The following is a 26,126-nucleotide window of genomic DNA, read 5'->3' on the forward strand; positions in this document are numbered from 1 at the left end:
ACCAATCAGAGCGTCCTCTCACATTCCCTTTAAGAGCAGACGCGCTTGTTCCACGGCGGATTGCTATTATAACGGCGGATTTGCCAGCGCACGCCAGGAGCAGTTCACAGCCAAAGAGACCGACGTTCTCGTCAGGGCCGTAAAACACAGAGAGAAGTGACAATGGGGATGATGGGAGAAACCCACCCAAATTAGCTTCGGTTAAACAGGCGTATCTTTTTCACATCTTCACGGACACAACCTCCCTCGTGTGTTAATATTTTTCCTTGTAATAATGTATGATTTGCAAAAATGAAAACTGCTGCGTCTGTTTATAATTATTAGAGAATCAAAGTGTATGCGCGTTAACACACTGCATTATGGCCAAGCACGCGCCCTTAAAATACCACATCACTAACGCGCAACGCGCCACTGTCTTTAGACTGTTTTTTTCCTGGTCTGTGGCGCTATTGCTTTCTAAAACTGGAAAATAGCACCAGGGCAGTTTTGCGCCGGAACACGCCTCCTCTTTGCGCTGAACCGCCCCCGCGAGCGCAAGTTCATTCCCTAATTTACCGACGTGCGTCTGTGGAGGGAAAAGTCCGCTGTGCGCGGGTGCAAAATAGGAATGATACATGCGTCGGTGTTCAAAGTCAATTGCGCTGGGTGCAAGATAGGGCCCAAAATGTTAATTCCTGTAGGCCTGGGCTATATGCGTTGCATGCCAAGTTGATGCTTCCTCTGCAGACTACTTTACCAAAGCTCTCGTGTGTCACGTGACCAGAGTGTAAGCGCAGCCAAGAAATCTTGTTTTATCATACCGCGATATTATTGCAAATGCAATTAAGCGCTCAGCCCTAGTTAATATGAAGTATTTTATCAGGAAGTGCTTTATTAGTGAGTTGACAGATACAGAGGACTTATCTTCTATTGTGAATGTAGTTCAGTGTCCATTATTGTTATGGATGACTCACCTCAGCTGAGAATGAAAGAGAGTCACACACACCCCTCACGAATGAAGACAGAGACGAAAGCTCTTAAACCTTCCATCTCGCTTGCAGTGTGTGTGTGTGTGTGTGTGTGTGTGTGTGTGTGTGTGTGTGTGTGTGTGTGTGAGAGAGAGAGAGAGAGAGAGAGAGAGAGAGAGAGAGAGAGAGAGAGAGAGAGAGAGAGAGAGAGAGAGAGAGAGAGAGAGAGAGAGTTTATTGCCCCTCCTCTGTGATAGGGTGCATAAAAGGAGAAGGTAATTATGGATAAGTGCAGGATCATTTTCACCAGCAGCAGGAAAGGGATTAACCAACGGCACACCTTCAGACAAACCCACTATCACTCCATTTCCCCCATTCCCGCATTGCATCAGTGTCACTTTGAATGAGGTTATTGAGTAGAGGAGGATGAGAAGATGATTGTGGATTGAGGAATGGTGAACTTTGTTTTTTACTCTCTCATTACCTTGTGCAGGACCTTTACACAGATGCACAGGCCATTATGTCTGTCCAATATATTGCAAGCTACCTAGGTAGGCAGCACAGATTCCCTCACAACTAGGGTTGTGTGACATTAACAAAATATTTTTTTTTTACATTTAGTGCATTTAATCTGACTCTCTAATGCAGATCTGAGGTGACATGAATGCATTTGCACTGCAGTTACAATTGCGTAATGCTATGAAATTGTTTTTAATTGATGTTAAAATATGAATAAAATATATAAATAAAATAAATTTTACTTTAAATATGAAACTAAAGCAGCCAATAGGTGGTAGCAAGTCACTCTCATAATGACCGATTCAAGAAAGTGATCATCTTTAATGAATGGGTCATTGTATTATTTACTCAACCGATTTGTTCAAAAATGCAGATTTATTCCGTAATGAAACACTGCTGTGTGTTGCTCTAAGATGTGCAGCAGTTCTGCGGTGGTTTTGTTTGGAACTATTTCCACTGACGAAATAGAGCAAACACAGTCAACACTTTGTGTATAAAATAGAACTCACTAAATTAACTTCTTGTTTTTGAAATGTTGTATAAAATCAGTATCGCATTTGCAATTGTGGTGATATTTGATAAAAAAATGGCACTCGTTCTTGTGTGATATTCCATAACTATATAATATGATATAAATAAAACATACGGTAGCTCATACAGGGCTATTTTTGCCCCCATCTGTTGAATTCTAACATTTCACTGCATCCTAAAGCACTTTTAGACATGTTGTAGGGATACTCTGGTTAACCATCAACCGACAGTGAAAATATACACTATAAACACTATCAACAAAAACACTATAAACTTGGCTAATTGCTTTTTAGTTCCCCTCACTCCACAACAAATCCTGTAGATTTAAAGGCGGGGTAAGCGATATTTGAAAAACGCTGTTTGAAAGTTGGTCGGACCGACACGACCAGACAGAACAGCAAACGTGCAGCCAATCAGCATTAGAGGGCGTATGATGGTGGAGGAGAGTGAAAGAGAAAGAGAGAGATTTGAAGAAATACTGTAGAAAGAGAGATGGCTGAGAGACATTACAAAAGAGAAAAGCTCATAAGACTATCACTGGAAAACGAAGGGTTATGATCAGGAAAGAGCTTTAGGACTCGTGTTAATATTGGAAAAGCTTTCCAGCGCTGGAGAGAGCGGGAAGGCCTGAAAATAGACGCGGATGCTGCTTTGATTCCGCTCCGTAGGCGAGTAACACCGGTTTTAAGTGTCATTGTATGTCTGTTGTCAAGTAACAACAAACTCTTGTTTGTATACTCTTGAGTATGTATGTCCATTTTTTGTGCTTCCTTGTAGTTAGTTCATCATCTTTGCTTTATTTTTCGTGAAACATTATTTTGTTGCGCTTCTGCTACGATAAATGGAAACAGAAACAAAATGAGCGTTGGGCTCACGTATATAGCATACCTCTCTCATACAGCACGAATCCAAATGTTTCGAAATTCGCAATGTGTTTGGATGCTAAACTATGTATCATGTAAACTATTTTGGTTCAACAGATCACAAAGCTCACGCTTTGAATCATATTACGTTTTTGAGTCACAGTTTGGATCATTTTCCGTATCAGCAAGCAAATAATGTATCGGGGGGGGACAAATGTTACTTTGCTTTCCAGTTGTTACTTAAAGCACACTAAGTACTTTGATACCACAGCCAAAAACTACTAGCCTAACTGATCAAGTTAAATCATTAAAGGCAAGTGAACAGTCAGTTGATTCAGTTCTATTGTAAAGATTCTTTATAATCACTCCTTAAAGCTACAGTATGTAAGATTTTAAGCCACAAAAGGGCGCTGTTTCCAACAATAACAAAGGCGAAGCTTGATGACGCTATCCATATCGCTATGGAACGATGGCAGATGTCGTTTTCAACATCCAGACGTATGGAATTAATGAACCATGATCACGGATGAGGTAATTTATTAGTTTTTGTATTACCTGTAGGCTACGTCTGAACGCAACATTTTATGTCATGATAATGAATTAACTACAAGGAGCGCAAAATGTTATGCTATATTATCCTGTTACAGCTATTTGTCAAATGATTTGTTAGGTTAATGCTGTGTAGTTTTAGGATGTTTATAGTTAATGAAGTGTTGTTTTACGTGTTCAAACCAATCGTAGTAAAATTGAATTTGAACGGACATTTGCAAGTAATGGCTTAATATTTTTTAACAACAGATATCCGATTGTATTTAATTGCACTGCCATAATCTCGGTCACGGACTGGCCGGCCAATGTGGGCCAGCCCACCTGGTACACAAATATATTAAAATAATGACGGAAATCATAATAGGCTATTACATGCGTGGTTGCGGGGACGTGGCCGACAATTTTTTATAATTTATAATGTTGATGTATCGCATCACGATAGTGACGTGGGCAAGTGTGCCATCATATAATGTGGGAGACCCGAGTTCGTGTCCCAGCTACAGGAACTTTACTGATTTTGTCCCCCTTTCTCTCTCTCTTCACTTTTACACTTTTACTTTTCTAGCTACTGTCCTATTCTTTTATTCCTCCGTTTGTCACAAATTCTGCGTGTATCCCCATATGGACGCTTACGTTTTGTTGGCACTTCAATACTCGCCAAAGAGTAATCGTGATCCATGATGTACACAACAGCTATAACCACCACTTCCGCATGTGTCCACGTGATATTGCGGAAACCAAGCATAGAGCGGATATTGCGTCACTGACAGGCGACATTTTTTTTCCGGGACGGACAATTATTTAAAATTGGAATTTCTCTGAAATAAAAAATCTTTGGAGACTTTTGGGATATTGTAAGTACATAACTGCAGGAAATATATCACACTGTCCAAGTGATTTTTGGATCTTTTATTTCAAAATTGCTACATATTGTATCTTTAATCAGTTATGAGTCGAGTTGACTACTTTTATTGGAAAATAGTGATCCAAAGAAGAGTGTATTAATGTGGCAATCAGCACATGAATTATATGTCTATATGTTTGTCTGTCTTTCTGTCATATCAATCATACATTTTGTCACATTTTACTTAAGACAAGAACGAGCACCAAGTTGTTAATTTCCTGCAGTGGTTCCTCCATCCTTTTTGCAGTAATGTGCTAAACAGATTTGGGCACTTTTAATACAATTATAATGATTTATAATAATACTTTAATAATAATGATGTCACTCTTTTATGTAGGCGCTTCAGCCAAATGAGATGCAGGAGTGAATGTTATGGACACATTAAACACGGACACACACACACACACACACACACACACACACACACACACACACACACACACACACACACACACACACACACACACACACACGCACACACACACACACAAGCTTTCAAAAGAATCCTCAACCACACTCAAGGCAACAGAATGATTTACATATGAATTGTGACTTTCAACAACTGTGTGTGTTTGTATGACGTTTGTTTGAATATGTCATATGTGCGTAGTGCGTTTATGTGTATGTGTGTGTGTGTGTGCGTTCATAATGCATTCATGTCTATTTATGTGCGCTAGTATGTTAGCATGTGATGTGTGTGTGTGTGTAGTGCGTGCATGCGTGCGTGCGTTTGTATGGGTGTTTAAATATTCATGTGAATAAATATGAATATTCGCATGTCTATGCACGTGTATGCTGTTTGTGTTTGTATATTCGTGTGTGTGATTGTTGTGCACCCCTGTGTAGAGTGACACGATTTTATCCTTGCAGGTTAGGACAAGGAATGATAAAGGAGAGGGGTGGAACTGCAATTTATGACAAAAACGTGTGAGTGTGTCTGTGTGTGAGAGAAACGCAGAGAGACAAAGAGGCTTTTGCAGTGCTAATCTTGATTCCAGACAACTCTGAAGAGCAACAGTGCCACCTAGCTTGAAGAGAGAGAGCAAGAGAGGATAGAGCACACACTAATTGCCTGGATGTTCAAAGAATAACATGCTCTCTGAAGTCTGGAGGATGCAATTGTCATGCGTTTAGCACAGGGATGTGAGAAATACTTTTACGTACAAAATCTGCAACAGTATGGGTGTTCCTGTAGTAGTGCTAGTGCTGAGCAGTTTGTCAGGTCAGTACCGATGGCTCTCTGACTGAAAGGCAGCTGCTTTTAAAGGCTTGAATGCGTAGGCTATTTTACTTCTCATGGCATGTGTGGTAATGAACCACATGCGCAAGAATGTTCGAATGCACTTCCTGGTCAAAATGGCTGTCTTGGTTCAACTAAGTAAACCGTAATGGTTATTAGAATGGTTAACCTCACCAGTTTGGCTTTGTTGTTCAGTGTACTTTTTTAAATTTTATTTTATATATATATATATTTTATATATAAATAGGGGGGTCAGTGTTATGTATGATGATTGATATTTAAGAATATCTGTGGATATGTATAGGTATAAAGCTATCTATGCTACGTAGCATATATCTGGGATATATTTATGCATAATTCATTCTCCTCCCTTTTGTTAATATTTTTACTTTATTTTTACTTTAATTGTTCATCCTGTGAATAAAATAAATAAATAAAAGTGTTAAAAAAAATTCTAAAATGGCTGTCTTGGTGCAGTGTTATTTTAGACTGATTTATATTAGAGTTATTTTAGGTTTTATTGTAGTTTTAATAATATTTTGAATAGCTTTTATTTTTATATTTTTAGTTGTCATGTTAATTTGAGTTTAATTTTTAGTCATATCGGTAGTGCTTTTGTCATTTATTTATATTTTTTTATGCTGCTATTTAGGTTTAATTTATTTTTATTTCCAGTTAATAATTTTATCGCTTCAATTTAGACTCATTTTAGTTTATTGCCAAGGCAAAATTTCTTATTTTTGCTTAGTTTTTCAACTATTTAGATTTTATTTCAGCTTTATTTCAATTACAGTAACATAAATGTTTTTAATTCTTTGTTTTTAAAAGTTTTAGTTAATGATAATAACCCTGAATTATATACTATTCTAGTATTTATTAATGTTTTGTTATATATGTTTTTATTTTAATTTTAGTTTAAATTTAAGTGATTTGGTCTTCAAGTTTTAAATATTTCTATTTGACTTTACTTTATTGCTATTGCATTTTAGGTTACATTTCAGTTAGTTACTTTCTAATTGTATTTCTAAATATTAGATCGTTTTTATCTATTATTTATTAGATTTTATTTCAGCTTTAGTTCAATAACCTAATACTAATATAGTAGTAATAGTTTTAGGGTATGTTTACACGACAACGATGTTAAAAACGTTTTCAACAGCTTGCACTTTGAAACCCGTTTTCAAAAGTTTCAAGAAGTCGACTACTGAGATCTTGGTTTGTCACAACCGTAGTCTTACATGTTGTGTGAACTGAGCAGCATACATCGGTTGTGTTGTGTGACCCTGTGAATGTGTTCTGTGTTTTACAGGGTCTTTTGAAGAACCCTGTTCTTGCAGTAGTTCTGGACCAGAGGTTGGGGGATACTGGTCTGTCCACAGCGGTAATCAGCAACTTCCTGTTCAACGGTCCTGAGTCCAAGCGCCCAGCAGGAATGCCAGCCTTCGACTGGCGTAACATCTTCATCGCCATCAGCCAGATAGCACAGCAACTCACTCAGATTCTACGGGTCGGTTTTCTACACTGTAGTTTGTTGCAGGGCTGTTTAGAATTGAATGGAGAATGCATTTCCATTAATTTCCTGAATTTCTGTCGATTTTGCCCCGAAGTAGCAAACAGGATGCAGAACTGTAATTCAAATTTGCTAATTAAAATTCAAAGAAATGGCAAAACACATAATTTTCCACTAGAAGTTGAAGTTAATCAGGACAAACTTTGGATGTTTGTTTGAAAGTACTGTAGGGTTTTAAATTTCCAAGAACTGAATGGAGAATGCCGTTTCTTTGCCTTTCGGTTCCTAAATTTGAATGGAATTTGAACTTAGGTCACAAACAGGATGCAGAATTCGTCATTTCAAATTGAAATGGAAAAATACAATGAAATGCAATGAAACTGCAGCAAGTGTAATTTTCCACTAAATTTTAAGTTCATCAAAACAAACTTTGAATGTTTGGTTTGAGAAAGTTGTATGTATTTTCTTGCTTACTTATTGCTCATTTAAGTGTAAAGGTTATATAGACCTTTCAATTTCTGGCAAATGTCGTTTCTTTGCCTTTCGATTTCTGGATTTGAATTGAATTCGAACTGAGGTAGCAAACAGGATGCAGAGTTTGTCATTCAAATTTGAATTTCAGGAAAGAAATGAATTGAAATTTAAAGAAATTGCCAGAAGTGTAATTTTTGCCTACAATTCAACATCCTGTGAAGCATGTTGCCAATCTCATGAATCGAAAACGAGTAAATTCCTAAACTCTGAATTGCTGGTTCGTCCATCCATCTGTTTGCATGTCTCTTTTGATTTTTTTCCACAAAAATTAACTTCATGTTTCATTCAGAATCGCTGCTATTCTCTTAGCCTTTTTTTCAGCCTTCCTTTGTTCTGATCTCTTTTTACTCTCTACACCGGTGTCTTCCCTCTTTTATTCTCAATTTGTCTGTAATTCAGGCAGGATCAGAATGGTGTAGCCTAGGGGGTGAACAATCTGGGCTGGCAACTAAAAAGTTACAGGTTTGAGTCTCACAAAGGTTGATCAGTGAGCCAGTATGAAGGCACTGAACCTCTGATTGATTCAAGCACTGAAACTGTAATGGTTGCGCTCTAAAGGCCCTTTCATATGATCCAACTCTGTGGAGCAAAGACCAATAGTCTGCATTGTTGCACACTAGTCAAGCATTGTAACGCTGAAAGTGCAGCCAATGATCACAGTGATTAATTTGCATGATGTATCATTTTGTGATCAAAACCAATCAAAGAATCAAAGCACAAAAGAAGAGAGACTGATCCTGTGAGTATCTAGATGCATTGAGTTGTACAACATATCGCTGAATCCTTGTCATGACATTCAGAGATAAATATGTGTGGTGGAAATCAAAGCAGCACATGACATGTGTTGATACGAGCAAAGGAGCCCTAAATATGTGATACAATTACTTTAAGTCTGTTTAAATCATCCGATAAATGACTAAAGGGGTAGTTACGATGGACTTTAAGAAATTTAAATTGGCTACACCAACAATAAACATTGTAGACCAAAACATTTAGAATATTAAAATATACTATATTGGTCCGGTTTCACAGGCAGGGCTTAAACTAAACCATGATTAGGCCTTAGTTCAATTATAGGGCATTTAAGCTTTTATAAACATGCTTTAGAAAAAAAACATTACTGATGTGCATCTTAAGACAAAACAATGACACTCACATATTTGAAGTTGCTTTAAAACAGTTCAAACATGCATTTTAATCTAGGACTAGGCTTAAGTTTTCAAGTTTTCTTGTTTTTGAAGTTTGTATTCCTGTACATTTTAGGATGACCAAAAGCCTACAAGGACCGATTGTTTCATTAACACATTTTAGTAGTATATCAATTATATCAAATCACCAGTAAAATCTGTAAACAATATCATAAAGTCATAAAACATTATTGTATAAATATATATATATATATATATATATATATATATATATATATATCACATTTTAACAGTATTTTATTAATCTTAATGTAGAAAACCCACCCATATACTTATATTTACTTTTATATTTACATATACTTTTTTGGTTTTGTAATATTTCTACTCCTCTGAGAAAATGTTTTATTCTGTTGATATCGCTTAAGGTTTTTGATCAAGTTAATACAAATTTAGTTTAGTTAGAATTTTTGTGTTGTAATTCTTATTTAGTTTCTATTTTACATTTGAATTACTATGGTTTTCACCATGGAAATGTGAAATATGAACTATATTATAAATTATAAAAAAATATTAATTATATTTATAAATTAGAATTAACCAATACGTTAAAAGTAGATAGCTCTTTTTGAGCTCAAATGATGTATTATTTGGGTTGTTCCACTGAATGCACGTGCACAAGAGTAAAGATGGTTGTGAAGAGTAGATTATGTCTTTTCTAATAAGATATTGGCTCTTTTACCATTCAAAGTCATGCCATTTTGTCAGTGGATGTTGTCCAGTCTTGACATGTTTTATGGTTCTTTATTGTTCTGCTTGATTGAATGCTGATGTTTCCTCTGTTCTCTTTCATTTATTCTGTACTCTGTTTACTCTTCTTATTCGGTCTCTCCACGGCTGAGCTCAATCCCGAACTCTTCTCTGTTCTGCCTGCTGCTTCTGTTCATCGTACGCCACATGAATCCCGTTCTTCACTGTCAGATTCAGATGCAACAGAGGTGCTGAAAAACTGTGTGTGTGTGTATGTGTTTCAGTGTTTTGATCTGGATAAGTTTGAAGGTGTCAGCAGTGAGACTGTGCTGGTTGAAGAGTCTTTTAAGCTCCTGAATCAGGACAAGTTCTGGGCCGGACTGGTCTTCACGGATCTCTTTGACCCCAGTGACCTCCAGCCTCCACCCCACATCAGATACAAGATCCGCATGGAGATCGAGGAGACCGAAAGAACGGACAAAATCAAGGAGAGGTCAGAACAGAAAACACTACAATTACCATACGGCAGCTGAAAAACATGAAAATAAAAGCTGAGGGGCAGGAAAGACATTTTATATGAAATTAAATCTTTATTGTTCATTTGCATGGAAATTTATCTTTGCCCATGTGGAATAACTTACACATACATGTCAAGTCAAGTCAAGTCATCTTTATTTATATAGCGCTTTTTACAATACAGATTGTATCAAAGCAGCTTCACAGTGATAACATGAAAATAATACAAAAAATAATTTCATCATCATCCACCTTTAAGGCAGATCTATAATATTGTTGAATATTAAATGTTCCCAACTAAGCAAGCCAGAAGGTAAGGCAACAGTGGCAAGGAACCAAAACTCCATCAGGTGACAGAAAGGAGAAAAAAACCTTGGGAGAACCCAGGCTTAGTCGGGGGCCAGTTCTCCTCTGGCCAATGAGTGAACAGTGTATGAAGTTCAGAATGAATAAGAGTATTTGTCCAGTTCCGGTTGGTTGAAGTTGGAGTGGAGAGGAGGAGAGACTGGTTGACACTTCAGGTCAGCGGCGTCGTCGTCGTGTCCTGGCGCTGGTCCTTCATCAGATCTGGATACGGCCTGGTTCCGGTGGACAGCGGTAAACCTCGGGATAGACAGAGAGACTAATATTAGCGTAGACGCCATCCTTCTTATGATGTACCAAGTACATCAGGATTTACGGGAAGTGTTCCCGGTCCCGGCTGTTCTAAACTATGCAGCCTAATTATAAGTCTATAATGTGTTATGTGTATGCTAGGCCGAAGAGATGTGTTTTTAGTCTAGATTTGAACTGACAGAGTGTGTCTGCTTCCCGGACAATGGTAGGAAGACTGTTCCAAAGTTTTGGTGCTAAGTAGGAAAAGGATCTACCACCAGCAGTCGATTTTGATATTCTAGGTATTATTAACTGGCCGGAATTTTGAGATCGCAGTAGACGTGAAGGACTATAATGCGTTAAGAGCTCGCTCAAGTACTGCGGAGCTAAACCATTTAGTGCTTTGTAAGTGATCAGCAATATTTTAAAATTTATACGATGTTTAATAGGCAGCCAATGCAGTGTTGACAGAACAGGGCTAATATGGTCATATTTCCTGGTTCTGGTAAGAACTCGAGCTGCTGCGTTTTGAACTAGCTGTAGTTTGTTTATTAAGCGTGCGGGGCAACCACCCAGAAGAGCATTACAATAATCTAGCCTTGAGGTCATAAACGCATGAACTAATTGTTCTGCATTATTCATTGAGAGCATATGACGTAATTTAGATATATTTTTAAGATGGAAGAAAGCGGTTTTACAGATACTAGACACATGACTTTCAAATGAAAGATTGGTATCAAAGAGCACACCCAGGTTCCTAACCGACGACGAAGACTTAACAGAGCAGCCATCAAGTGTTAGACAGTACTCTAGGTTATTACGTGTGGAAGTTTTTTGTCCAATAATTAGAATCTCTGTTTTTTCTGAATTTAGTAGTAGGAAATTACTAGTCATCCAATTTTTTATATCAGCTATGCATTCCATTAATTTTGTGAATTGGTAGGTTTCGTTAGGTTTTGAAGAAATATACAGCTGAGTATCGTCGGCATAACAGTGAAAGCTAATTCCATGTTTCCTAATGATATCTCCTAATGGTAGCATATACAGAGTGAACAGCAGCGGTCCTAGTACTGAGCCTTGTGGTACGCCATACTGAACTTGTGATTGATAAGACATCTCTTCATTTACTGCTACAAACTGATAACGGTCAGATAAGTATGATTTAAACCATGCTAGTGCAATTCCACTAATGCCAACATAATGTTCGAGTCTATTTAAAAGGATGTTGTGGTCAATGGTGTCAAATGCAGCACTAAGATCAAGTAATACTAATAGAGAGATACAACCACGATCGGATGATAAGAGCAAATCATTTGTGACTCTAACGAGAGCTGTCTCGGTACTATGGTACGGTCTAAATCCGGACTGAAAATCCTCGCAGATATCATTTCTTTCAAGAAAGGAACACAGTTGTGAAGATACTGCTTTTTCTAATATCTTTGACAGAAATGGCAGATTAGAGATCGGCCTGTAATTGACTAGTTTTGTAGGATCAAGTTGCTGTTTTTTAACAAGCGGTTTAATCATAGCTAGCTTAAAGGTTTTTGGTACGTATCCTAGAGACAAAGATGAATTAATGATATTAAGAAGAGGATCTATGACATCTGGAAGCATCTCTTTCAGCAGCTTAGTCGGTATAGGGTCTAACATACACGTTGTCGATTTAGATGATTTGACGAGTTTGCAAAATTCTTCCTCTCCTATAGCAATGAAGGAATCAAATTTTCCCTCAGGGAGACTACACTGCACTTCCTGATGCGATACTGTATTAGACGGTTGCATAGTTATAATTTTGTCCCTGATATTATCGATCTTACAAGTGAAGAAGTTCATAAAGTCATTACTGCTGTGTTGCTTGGAAACTTCTGGGCTTGAAGCTTTCTTTTTCGTTAGTTTAGCCACTGTTTCAAATAAATACCTAGGATTATGTTTATTTTCTTCTAATAGGGTTGAAAAATAAGCAGATCTAGCAGCTTTTAAAGCCTCTCTGTAAGCAATCGAGCTCTCCTTCCATGAAATCCGAAACACCTCTAGTTTTGTTTTCTTCCAGTTGCGTTCCATTTTTCTGGCTGCTCTCTTAAGGGCCTGAGTGTGCTCGTTGTGCCACGGCGTTGGACTATGTTCTTTAATCTTCTTTAAGCGCAGCGGAGCAACTGTGTCTAAAGTGCTGGAAAAGAGAGAGTTAAAAGTTTCTGTTGCAATATCAAGTTCTTCTAAGCTATCCGGGATGCTGAGATGATGAAACTGATTAGGAAGATTATTGATAAAGCAATCTTTAGTGGCAGAAGTGATCGGTCTAACATATTTATAACACGGAGTCGGCTTTGCAGCCTTGGCTAAATGTAATTTACACGAGACTAGATAGTGATCTGAGATGTCATCGCTCTGTTGCAGTATTTCAACGGCATCAACATCTATTCCATGTGATAGTATTAGATCTAGACTATGATTACGACAATGAGTCGGTCCTGACACGTGTTGTCTAACTCCAATTGAGTTTAGAATGTCTTTAAATGCCAATCCCAATGCATCTTTTTCATTATCTATGTGTATATTAAAATCACCAACAATTAGTACTTTATCTGCAGCCAATACTAATTCTGATAGAAAGTCCGCAAATTCTTTTATAAAGTCTGTATGGTGCCCTGGTGGCCTGTATACAGTAGCCAGCAGAATTTTCAAACGTGATTTATCGTTTACACTATATATTTTTACATTAAGCACCAACACTTCAAAAGAATTATATTTACAGCTAGATTTCTTAGTGGTTTTGAAAATATTACTATAAATTACAGCAACACCTCCTCCTTTGCGTTTCAGACGAGGTTCATGTTTATAACCGTAATCTTGTGGGGTTGACTCATTTAAAGCAATGTAATCGTTTGGTTTTAGCCAGGTTTCTGTTAAACACAGCACATCTAGGTTATAATCTGTAATCATATCATTAACTATTAGCGCTTTTGAAGTAAGAGATCGAATATTCAGCAACCCAAGCTTTATCATTTGCTCATTTGTATTATATCTGTTTTTCATTTGTTGAAGATCAATTAAATTTTTAACCTTAGATGGGTTTGAACGTATTTTGGATTTCCAAGTTCGGGGAACAGACACAGTCTCTATATGAAGATATCTAGGTGAAAGAGGCTCTATGTGATGGGATTTATCTGACCTTGGTGACGTGAGGCCGCTAGCAGACGGTCGGTTAAGCCAGTCTGTCTGCTTCCTGACCTGAGGCCCAGATTGTCATGTTTTATCTCTAAGACTATGAGCCAAATTACTAGAGAGAAGAGCAGCACCATCCCAGGAGGGATGAATACCATCTCTTTTCAACAGGTCAGGTTTGCCCCAAAAACTTTTCCAATTGTCTATGAATTCTATATTATTTCGTACACATACACATATTCGCATATGTTCAGTCCAAAGATTAAACAATTATTCAAACAAACATTTGACAAACGGATAAAATGTCTCTTAAAAACATTTTGAGTTGCTCTCTGTACCCTGTAGCTCCTTCCTGAAGGCAGATTTGCAAATTCAAGGACATTTAAGATCATTGATGCTTTCTTTATAACAGTGGTATTCAGATGGCGGACCCGAGCTTGGTTCCATCCGCTCCATCCATGGTTCCATAATTGCGGTATTTTAGCGCGTCAAAACAATGGAGCGGTACACATCACAAGAGCTCAGGGTCGTTTACGCTATTGATCTTTCGGCTCTACATCCTCTAAAAAAAAAACCTTCTTGAGCCAAACACGCTTCATTCTCTCTCCCCTTACGAAAAAGAAGTTTATTCAAGTGTGCTATTAGTATACTTCTTTTAATATAAAAAATAAGGAAGTATACTAACAGTCTACTTTGTATGTACTTCTCAGAAATATACTTTAAATTGCACTTAAGTATTCTTGACTTATACTGACAGAAAAGTCTACGTATATTTGGCCTATACTTGAACTCAGTTTTTTGATTGAGATATACTTACAAGTGTTGGCCTAATTAAGTATTCTAAGTGTACTTGGCTTGTAGTTGTTTTTTCCCCCACATAGTTTTACATACTGTTTTAAAAATGTACATGTTTGAAATAACTTCTGCGGAGTGATTTGCTCGCAGCACCTGAGAAGCCCCGTGGTGAGGAGCAGAGAGTTAAGTAGCAGTGCTTTGCCTTTTGAGAATATAGAAAATACTGTGTCTCATGTGACCTTGTTATTTGTACACGCTGTGACTACAAATCACAACATGTAAATAGGAAAATGTTGCCGTTATTTTGTCACTTATTGGGAGCAGTATGCTAGCTGGAGCCGTTTACCTCCAGTCTTTGTGCTAAGCTAGGCTAGCGGTGGGTGCGTCAGACAGAGTTAAGGCACGCATGGAGATGAAAAGAGTATGTATGGACTTGTCTAACTCTGTGGGATACGGTGGATAAGCTAAAGTCCCAAAAAGTCGGCGTGTTCCTTTAATAAATCTTTAAAGTCCCACTCCGATCATATTTTGAGCTATTTTTAAACATTCCCAGTGGTCTTTAAATTATGATTATGGCATTTTTAGCCAAAATCTCAAAACCTGTGCCGTTTTCTGGGACTTCGCTTCAGCAGAGCGGCAGAAGCTCATTAGCAATTCGCCTCTGCGTTGTGGGCGGAGCCGTTGGCACGTAGAAGCTTTACATTATTATATATACACACGTTAATTATTATTATCCGAAGTTAATCAAAGTTATCACCGATCACCGATCATTATTTCACTCCGAGACTTCGCGGTAAAAAACAGCTCGACTTCGCCTCAATATTTCATCCCTCCCACAGTGATCAATCAGGACACATTTAGTATCAGTGGATTGCTCGGAATTTCGGGATTATTATGATGCTAATGTCACCGCTATATCTGAAAAACTGACTGACTCTCTCACGAGTGATGGGCTTGACACACGAGAGGACAAACAACTGCGACAGGCGAAACTCGTCGCCACCCGGCGTGTGCAAGTCTACTTGGACGAGCGCGGAATTTCACATGCACGAATGTCGCCTGTTGCTTGTCTGGAGGAGGCTGGCTGCCCTCTCTCTTTATGTAATGATGTAATTACTGACGGTATCAGTCTGTGCTCTCCAAACTTTAGTTTTGACGATTGATAGACGGTGAAAAGTGACTTATTTGTGACAGTATGTGTTCCAATTTGAGTATGAGCTCGTGGCCCCGCCCAGTGGAGTTACTACGTCATAACTCCAGTCTATTTTAAACGGCATTTTAGCGTCTGCTACTGATTCACAGACATTTGAATGTAGAAATACTCAGAAATACAACTTTGAGCTTATTTTTCTCAAGATATGTCCTCTAACATCAGAAAAATGCCACAAGAACATGTTAACACCTAGAAAAACATGATTTTCATCGGAGTGGGTCTTTAATACATTACCGGTCATCCCAACCCGGTCTCACCCCAAAACGTCATATACTGACGGGTCTTGACCATACGTCAACATACGACGAAAAGGGTTCCCCTGTAACGTCAATATGAGACGCAGAAATAAGCGCACCAACAGCACCTCCTAGCGGTACCCTAACGCATACCTAAACCCAACCATACCCGAATCGTCACACATGGACGTTATAGGGGTACCCTTTTCGTCGTATGTTGACGTATGGTCAAGACCCGTCAGTATGTGACGTTTTGGGGTGAGACTGTGTTAGTCATCCATGAATATGATTTCTGCCCGAGTCCTGTCGTATTCTCCACCGGCTGTAGAGGTGAAGACAACAACTCCCATGATTCTGCGAAATCAAGGCATCATCAAGCTGCGCCTTTGTTTTGAATAAGCGACCTCTAGTGGCGAAACATTGCATAGTGTGTCTTTAACTAAACCAGGTTTTTGTTCAGTAGTGTATTACTTTGAGCAAAATCTAAAAATGGTCCAACCTTCTCTTAAAGTGCACCTATAGGCTCTATGCCCGATCGCTTCCGCGTTTTGTCTCACTCAGCCCGCCCAGTTACATCCGGTGCGTCGGGAGCGTTTTTTGCATTAGGTGGAGATAATGGCAAATGGTACTCGCTGTTTACAAAAACTTCCAGCGGTTAACGTGAATGATGTTAACAATATTGTGAGGCAGTTAGCGGTCACACCTAAGAGTAAGAAAGAGAATGGCTTTAAATTATACATTTCGAGCTACGCCGACAACTTTGAGGGTGAGTATTCTCTCATATCATGCAAAATCCGACTAGCAAATCGGTTTCTAAAATCGTTGTCATCGTTTCTGAGAAAATAAATTGTATTAAAGTTTTGCCGCTAGTACACTTCGCTATAGAATGTGCTATGCGGAAGTAAACACGCTGGCTGAGATTCTACCGGAAATATGTCAGCAGCGTTCGTGCATAGAGCCTATTATGTTCCTTTTCCACAAGATGTAAAATAAGTCTCTGATGTCCCCAGAGTGTGTATGTCAAGTTTTAGCTCAAAATACCCAACAGATTATTTTTTACAGCATGTTTAATTTGTCACTTTTTGGGGCTAAATTGTCAGGTTTCGTGTGTATCCCTTTAAATGCAAAAGTTATTTAACTGTTAAATTAAATAACAATAAATAATTTGAGCCGGCTGTTGCTGCCGGCTCAAAGGGCGGAGCCTCACGAGCTCGCGCGCGCTCTGTCTGTCAGGACAATCTCATAACAAAACAGAAAAGCGGTGTTCATTTCAACCCGGAGTCGGACAATAATGCTTACAGAGTCAGAGAATATATGCTGCATGGAAATAGAACAGGTATAGTCTAGTTTAATTACGGTTATAATTTATTTTTCATCTTGCTTTTATCCACTATTAGTACAAGCCTGTTAGCGGGCCGCGTCCTAATGATGGCCAACAATACTGATGAGTTCAATTAAGTTTATTGTACATCACACAAAAGACGAAGCGTTAGTTTTACTCCAGATAATCACTGTACGAGTTGAATGAACACAGTAACGTTATAGACGTGCGCATTAAAGTATTATCCTTAATAGCCTATCTCTCTCTCCTCCCTTTCATTACCATCAACATGTAGGCTACTGTGAAGTACAAACATCTGATAAGTAAACAAATGTATAACGTTACACACCTTTTCAGTTGGTGCTTAATGAACTGGTAAACTTTATATCCAGAAAACGACTCGATGTGCGCGCTCTAACTTTTATTTCTGCTGTGATCATAACGTTAGTCCTATCACTTCGGAGACTGTAAGCTGGATCACGAACAGTTGTACTGATCCATCCTCGAGTAATATAATAGCCTATCTCTCTCTCCTCCCTTTCATTATCATCAATATGTACAGCGAAGTACAACAATCTGTTAAGTAAACAAATGCATAACTTTTACACACCTTTTCAGTTGGTGCTTAATAAACTGGTAAACTTTATATCCATAAAACGACTCGATGTGCCTAAGTTTTATTTCTGCCGTGATCATAACGTTAGGCCTATCATCCGGATCACGAACAGTTGTACTGATCCATCCTCGAGTAACAAGTAAATGAAGACTGCTATGTTCATTCTTACATTCAACAACAAAACACCTCAATCACTGTTTAGAAGACATTCTTGTCTACAGCTGATCCGGCGTCGAAACAATGGCGGACTGTGGCTCACTCAGGGCCAGTGTTGCCAGAATAACGGTGATTTCCTGCCCCAAAGCTCACCAAAATCCGCCCAGTGCCCACTCCAATAAAAAACCGCCCAAAATGTTACTGCCAAAATAATGTGATATCATTTTATTTCCATGTCATTAAAGGTTAAAAATAAACTATTTTTATCTCCTTAAAACAAAATAATGATGATACATTTATTTTTTTTAAGTTCTCAGGAAAACGGATCAAAACAGGAGAATTAAGGAGAATGTGCAAATATGACTAAAATACAGGCGCGCGGGAAGTCATTTTCGACAGGGGGTGCTGGCGGCGGCGGCGGGGTGGGGATACTGACACACAATCAAAGAAAGTACAGTTTATTCCCCGTGCTATACAGTTCTGCAGGCAGGGGCGTTTGTTTATAAAACAGGGTGGGTCGTTAGGCAGCTTAGGGGGGTTGGGGGGCATGCTCCCCCGATAAATTTTGGATTTCTCGGCCCTACATATGTGCACTTTAAGGTGTTTGAAGGCCAAAAAATTGGAATACAATAGAAGCAAATAATGAATAAAAATATGTTTATTTGTATTATGTACAAACTTTTGTTTCGTCATGTTTTCATAGCTCAATAGCGTTTCGGTGTGCTCAGATGTGCGCGCGCTGCAGTCGCTAGGAAACATGGATGTAGGAAACGCGGACATGGATTTCTGTCGCGCAGGAATGTTTATTTTGAAAACAACCACAAGTAGATCAAGTGTTCATAAACCGCATAACGGCCAAAAAAAGGCCTAAGTGCCACAAAGTAACAGACTATGCAAATCTGTCTTATCCGAGGGACATTCTTAAACGCTTAACGATCCTTTATATAAATCTGGGCCTGCATGGCGGCAGGAAAAAGACGCAGAGATGTAAGACACCGTGTCTCTACCTTACGATGATTTCGGTACACCAAAGGTACCGGGAAGTTCGCCGGCGGGAACTACAGTAGCTTGTCCTGCTCGTAGTAGTTAGTTGCGCAACTTGTGTGTGGGCCGTGAGTGTGCGTGCTGCGTAGGCGCGTCAAGGCATATCTGATTGGCTAATACTACACACTGAAGATAAATTAAATAATTTTTAATTAAATAATAACTAAAATGATCCATCTCTTCATCCCACACACCAAACGTGACATACAAAATGTCGTGGAACAGAAACAACAACCAGAAATATTTATAAGCTATCATTTTATTGTCATCACAGTTTGCCAAAGGGGGTGCTGCAGCGCCAACAGGGGGTGCTGCAGCACCTGCAGCACCCCTAGTTCCCGCGTCCATGCTAAAATATGCAGGTGTTCACTGTCAAAACGGCAATCAAGAAATGAACCGATTGCTTTAACCCTGGGAAGTTGCAGAACATAATGCAGAATTTAGCAGTCAAAACTGATTCATCATTGATTCAAACCTTTTTCAGCAGCTGTCAGGGACAAGTAGAGTGCATGCAGTCTGACTCTGGACAGTGTCAAAGTTGCAGATGTCTGGTTAGGCTAGTGTGCACATGACCATGGACAGGAGTCGTCCCATATTCGATTTCAAGTCATTCAACAGTGCTCTCCTCTCAGAGTTATATTCACCATTGCATCGAGTTATCTCCCACCATATGTGCAGGTTTTTAGAGTTGCTCACTATCTCACTCTTTACTGTAGATACAACTTACTGTATATTATTTATGTCACTTCGGCATTAGCGATCACTTGAATATACAGCTACAAGTTATCGCGCTAAATCACATCTGCCTGCTGATTGGCTAAAAGTGCGTGCTCGTCTGTGACGTCAACACCAACGGCAGCTGACTCTGCATGGACGTGTGTGTTTAGTAATGGCATGATGACTGAATTTATGGACTACATGCACACTTTAATTTAAACCAATTAGACTTTAAAATGTAGATGTCGGAAAACCGCCGAACTTGACCCTAAACCAGCACAATTTTTTTCCACCCGCCCAAACGTATTAACACTAGCCCATGAAGCACACAAGTTACAGTTGCGGATCTATGGATTTATTCACATGAAAATTCTCGGCACTATCAGTTCAGTAGATCTCATTAAATGGCAAATTAAACCCAATATACTATTGAAATTGATTTCTGGACATTGTAATGTTATTTTTTCTGAAAATTGTTATTGTACACATATATTGTACATATATGTGTTCAATATATGTCAACCTCCCCCCACACACCTGTTCCACCCACTTTTTAATAAAAAAAAAAATATTCACACCTCTACTATTGAATCCAACGTATCACCAGCGCTCGGATTCACTTCCATGGTGCTGTCAAGTACGACTTGCAGTCTGTGAGGTAAACTAAATGCTATTTGCTATTTGAAAAGGGGGAGGAGCCATTCAGTAAGTTTCAATATGACAATTTAGTGGAAATGACGTCAACGCATCATACAGAGCTGCGTGTTCCAAGGCACTTCTTTGGGCCTTTAAACTAAAATGAAAAGTAATTTTCCCATTACAGTGCAGTTGTGCCAATATCACACATACTGTAAAAACTGATCACTAAGCATGTGCTTTTACTGCAGCGGGTTTACTAGAGATTTGTGTTCATGTGTGTTTCAGGTCCTGGTCCCCAACGGCCCGTGACAACCCATTTAATGACCTGCGGTACGTGAGAGGAGGGTTTGTGTACCTGCAGGACATGGTGGATCGAGGAATCACTAAGATCCAGACTGGAGTCAGTCAGCCGCTCGGAGTATTCGCACAACAGATGCCATACCCATGTTACATGGACGACGTGTAAGCAAAACTGTGTGTGTGTGTGTGTGTGTGTTTATGAGTGATCACTTCAGCAAAACTGCCCTTGTTCAGGCGTTTGGTCCGTGACTGTGAAATATGAGAAATTATATAAACACTGATGGTCGGTGTTTTCATATTTAAATGATAGTTTGGTGTTGAGAGTGGTAGAGATGGTAGACCATGCAGAGAGGAAAGGGATGTTTTTCAGTCGATCTTACAGCATAATCAACGGCTGTGATTCATGGCTGAAGTAAATGTCAAATTAATATTGGCTTTGATTGGTTTTCTCTCTCTCTCCATCGGCCTGAAAAATCCATCAGCGGGGGATTGTGTGCATTTGTTTATTTGTGGTGACGTGAACGTCAGAGCCACTGCTGAGCGCCACTGTGTTGTTTTAATGTGTTTATTGATTCGTGTGAAAAGCTGTGTTTTATAGATTCGAATGAGGCTGCTTTCATGAAACTGAGACATCATGCCTGGGGTCTCAAACTCTAGCCAGGTGATATTCTCACATATAAGTGTTTTGTACCATACAACATGCATGCGCACACCCAAACATTTTTGATGGATGTGCGCATGCAGGCTTGTTTGTTGTCGTAACTGGGCTACATTGTGCATAGTAGTCATTGTAGGGGGAAATAATATTAATAATAATTTTAATAGAATATGCATTTAGATGGGGGGGGGGGGGGTGGGTTAATTAGTTAACTAACTAATTACGTTAGTTAACTAATAACTAACATTATTAGTCTAGTTAATAGAGATAAATTGATAATTACAGATCCTTTCTTTAAGAAAATTAGTGGACTGTGAAAGATCAGATAGAAGGAAGCAATAGAGATTCAAACAATGATAAAAAACTATAGATCATCGCACGCAGCTTTCAGACACGACTTTCTGCGATTCTTAGAAATCGCCTGTATTTACTCAAACGTTGTCCTGTGCACTCGAGAGGATTTGGGTTTGAGAAAATTCTGTAATTTACTCTCACCTTCATGTCATTCCAAATCATTCCCGTAAGACTTTTGTTCATCTTCGGAACACAAATGAAGACATTTTTAATGAAATCTGAGAGATTTCTGTCTCTCCATTGACAGTTTACGCAACTACCACTTTGACGCTTTAAAAAGTCCACAAAGAGATTGTAAAACTAATCCATATAAATTGAGCGGTTTAAGTCCAAATTTTATGAAGAGATACGATCGGTTTATATGATTTTGCTGGGGATTCAGCCTGAATGTTTTGAGTGTAGCCCCGAATGTATTTTGAAAAATTGACTGACAAATATGAAACCGGACAATAGCCTATGTAACCCCCCCGAAATCATAAGTTGCCTTATTTCATTGTGCTTTGGCTTTGCACATACTGCATACAGCCTGTAAAAATAGACATAGGTCTTAAAAATAATCTAGCCTATAGAATAAGCTTATTTGCTGTCGGTAGCCTATGGGCTACTCTGTTTCTTCTTCTCTGTTAAATATGCAGCAGGTAGGGGACGAGCTAGGACATGTCGTTGACATCAACTAACATTAGCCTACTTAGTAAAAAAAAAGAAAAAAGTTGTATTTGCATAAAATGGTCTGGGCTAAGCCCCGGATGTCCTTCAATGCTGGAAACTCCCCTGGACAGATTATAATGTAGGCTTTTATTCACATATAAACATTGATCACGTACACAGAAGCTCAACCGAACCTGCTTGACATGCGAGAACAACCCTTATTGGTTCTTACAGAAGCTTAAATGTGCTGCATAACACAAGACAAAAACCTCATTGGTTCTCGCACATCAAGCATGTGTGCATTGATGAATGTTTATATGTGAATAAAACAGCTTAAAATAAATAAAGCATGCCCATTGTCAGGAAGAGGTTCATTAGGACAAAGCTTGCAATGCAATGCAACGGACAGTACAATGGAAAAAACGGAAACCCCCCCACAGAACTAGCTCAAAAGACTAGTCAACATCGCAGTGATCTGGCTCGCGCTGCAATTATCCACTATTACCGGTATAACAACTTCTCTGGTGGAGGAACAGGAGGAACAAAACAGCTTTTTTTGAGAGAGAAATTACTTTTATTCGGCAATTATGCATTAAATTGATCAAAAGTGACAGTAAATACTTTTATAATGTTACAAAAGATTTATATTTTAAATAAATGCTGATCTTTTGAACTTTCTATTCAAAGAACCCTGAAAACTAAAATATATAATGGTTTTCAAAAATATATATATGAAGCAGCACAACTGTTTTGAACATTGGTAATAGTAAGAAATGTTTCTTGAAAAGCAAATCAGCATATTAGAATAATTTCTGAAGGATCATGTGACACTGAACACTGAAGTAATGATGCTGAAAATTCAGCTTTGCATCACAGGAATAAATTACATTTGAAAATATATTCAAATTGAAAAGTTATTTTAAATTATAATAAAATGTCTCTGCTTTTACTGTATTGTACTTTGTTAGCACAAGAGACTTGAACATGAACATGAAATAATCTTACCGATCCAAAACTTTTGAACAGTTGTGTGCATCCTTTTTTTTTGTATTCCTAATTGTTTATGCATGTAACATATAATGTGTGTGTGTGTGTGTGTGTGTGTGTGTTCTAAGGTCATAAATCTCTTAATCCTGAAGTGCTGTTGAGCCTCCTAGCAGAATCAGTCAGAGCTGCGTCATTTAGTTCCACTTGAAAACTCCCAAAACTCCAATTCTATTCAGCATTAGAGGGACAGAGAAGGGAATGAATGCTAATTTGCTTTCCAGTCTATTTGTCTGTGTTGAGCCGTTTTTCACCACACCAAAAGACTAAATCTGAATTTTAAATATAAGGGGCAAAAGAGTTTCATGTTGTAAAAGCCTAGGTAAGTCTGCCAGAAGATTCTGGCCTGACTGGATAAAAACAGCTTATTTACAGCCATAAATTCACACAATTTACCTTTTATTTCTAAAATATACATAAGAAAAGCCTCATGTTTTTGAAGGGAATCTCTGTGTCTCAAGGATTTATAATATGAATCCTTTAATGATCCAATAGCAGCCTTCAAAACAATTAAAACTTAAGATATGCAAGTAACATTTAGAAACTGTTTTTTAAATGAATAAGAAGCAATAAATAAATACTGATACAAAAAAACATAACATTATTATTGAATATATAAGTACTCAAAACTAAACAAACTAAAACTAAATACTAAAATGTAATAGACATAAAAAAAAACTAAAATAATAACAATGACATTTTCAAGTTGTAACTTAGTGCCAATTTGGAACTAGGGTAAGTTGCTGGTGAAAATAATTGTGTAATTAAAGTTATGTTCAGTGCTAAATTATCTCCATATTTACCTTATTTTATTTTTTTCCATCAATGATAAAACAACACAGACGCAATGTCTGAACAAATTTCAGCAGGCGCTACTCAATCTTAACCGCTACAGAATGTGCTCGTCATTCTTATTTATAACCAAAGTTTGTTAATATCACCATATTAGCCGTTTACATCAGGACGGGCAACCGTTTGTGCTGCTGTGTGAATAAAACCGAAGAGAGTTGAGTGAGATGTGATGGTAAATTAATGCGTTTTAAAGAGTTTGTTATCGCCCTCCCCCGACTGTTTCTGGTGTCAGCTCTAATTGTATTGCGGCGCCTCTCCCTGACTGTATTTATGAAAGGTAAGCAGAACTGATATGAGAAATCTATAGCTTGTCATATTTTGAGAGCACATGATATATTTGAGCTGCTAGCTAATTGAGCACAGACAGCACTTTGTTTCCGGAACCTTCTGCTCCGATATTGACATGACATTTTACTGGCCTTATGAGAGTACTTTAATACAGGCTTACTGTATTATCAAACCGTCACCGAATGATGAATCATACTGACGCTGAGCTCTGTGTGTGGTGTAAAGCTCATCCAGCACAGCAGGATTCATTCAGAAGCATATCAGCAGCACCTTGATGAGCAGAGGTCATTATTACAGTACCAATCTTGTTAGTTCACCCCGGGTTATTAATGTTAACTAACACTGAAATCGTTACTTTAAATAAAATAAGCTTTAACTGAACCCAGTTGCCAAGGCAACATTTCTCACTTTGGTTTAGTTTAAGTACAAAAATAACTAAAACTAAACTAGCTAAGTTACTATATTGACATATTGAAAAAAAGTAACAATTTACTTTAAGGCTTATAAGTTATTTTTGTAATGCCTTAATACACATTTTTATGCATTTGATGATCTCAAGATTAATTGTAACCACTGGTATTGTAATGCTGATCTTTTCATTGTTGCACCTTTAGAAAGTATAATGCATTAAAACATGACAAACAACCAATTTCAGATGTAACAATGAATCTGCAAATATTACAATGCATGTTAACCTTGCTTACATCTATTTATGAAAAGCTATAATGCGTTATACATAAAGGATTTAAATAGTGTTACCAAAAATAAATAATAATAAAAGTAGCAAATTTATAAAGTTGGATGTATTTTATAATAATATACATCTAAACTTTATCCACATACATATACTCACATAAATTGATCATCAATTTATCATATAGCAAATCTCAGCTCCCTAACTTTTATTTTGTTCCAAAATATAACGTTATTATATTCCCAATTAATTGTTTTTATAAATTTGGATATATAAGTACGTATGTCCAACTTTATTTGCATAAATACAGTATCCTTGTGTAGGGCGATAAATACTATATATCAAATCTCAACTGCTTGTATTTTCCCGAAGTGTAAACCTATAATAGTGTATCAATGATACTAAAATAACACTAGGTCACGGCACACACACATGTAAATTCTTTCATTTATTCAGCTACTCGATCCAAACCTGGATTTTTTTCTTCTTTTTTTTCTGTAAACGTATATGAGTGAATGAAATCATGTTGATTTTTCGGTGTTCTGAGATCAGTTCTGGTCATTCCTGCAGCTTTGTTTCATCCATTGGCACCATGTTGCCCATGTTCCTGGTGCTAGCGTTCATCTACACGGCCTGCCAGACCATCAAAGGCCTGGTTCTCGAGAAGGAGCGCCGTCTGAAGGAGGTTCTGCGAGTGGTTGGTGTTCGGAATGGTTCAATATGGTTCTGCTGGTTTATAGAGAACATGGTTATGATGACCATTCCCTGTGCTTTGATCTCTTTGATG

At 38.1% G+C, this 26,126-nt stretch overlaps 2 protein-coding genes across 2 annotated transcripts in view; both read left to right on the forward strand.

The window, feature by feature from the left end:
• Nucleotides 1-7,806, forward strand: part of LOC306994416 (retinal-specific phospholipid-transporting ATPase ABCA4-like) — a 93,580-nt gene extending 85,774 nt beyond the window's left edge. Inside the window, exon 12 of the mRNA XM_079604904.1 lies at nucleotides 6,863-7,806. Within this exon, the coding sequence (XP_079461030.1) occupies nucleotides 6,863-7,282 (420 nt within the window). The 3' untranslated portion in view covers nucleotides 7,283-7,806. The remainder of the gene's footprint in view (nucleotides 1-6,862) is intronic.
• A 703-nt stretch (nucleotides 7,807-8,509) lies between these two features.
• The window catches only part of LOC306994465 (phospholipid-transporting ATPase ABCA1-like), a gene marked incomplete at its 5' end in the record, with an annotated part of 117,999 nt that continues 100,382 nt past the window's right edge, over nucleotides 8,510-26,126 (forward strand). The window contains 4 exons of the mRNA XM_079604979.1: nucleotides 8,510-8,521; nucleotides 9,777-9,985; nucleotides 20,787-20,963; nucleotides 25,910-26,062. Coding sequence (XP_079461105.1) covers nucleotides 8,510-8,521; nucleotides 9,777-9,985; nucleotides 20,787-20,963; nucleotides 25,910-26,062 — 551 coding nt within the window. The remainder of the gene's footprint in view (nucleotides 8,522-9,776; nucleotides 9,986-20,786; nucleotides 20,964-25,909; nucleotides 26,063-26,126) is intronic.

This window comes from Phoxinus phoxinus (assembly GCF_949152265.1).
Source record: "Phoxinus phoxinus genome assembly, chromosome: 2".
NCBI lineage: Eukaryota > Metazoa > Chordata > Actinopteri > Cypriniformes > Leuciscidae > Phoxinus > Phoxinus phoxinus.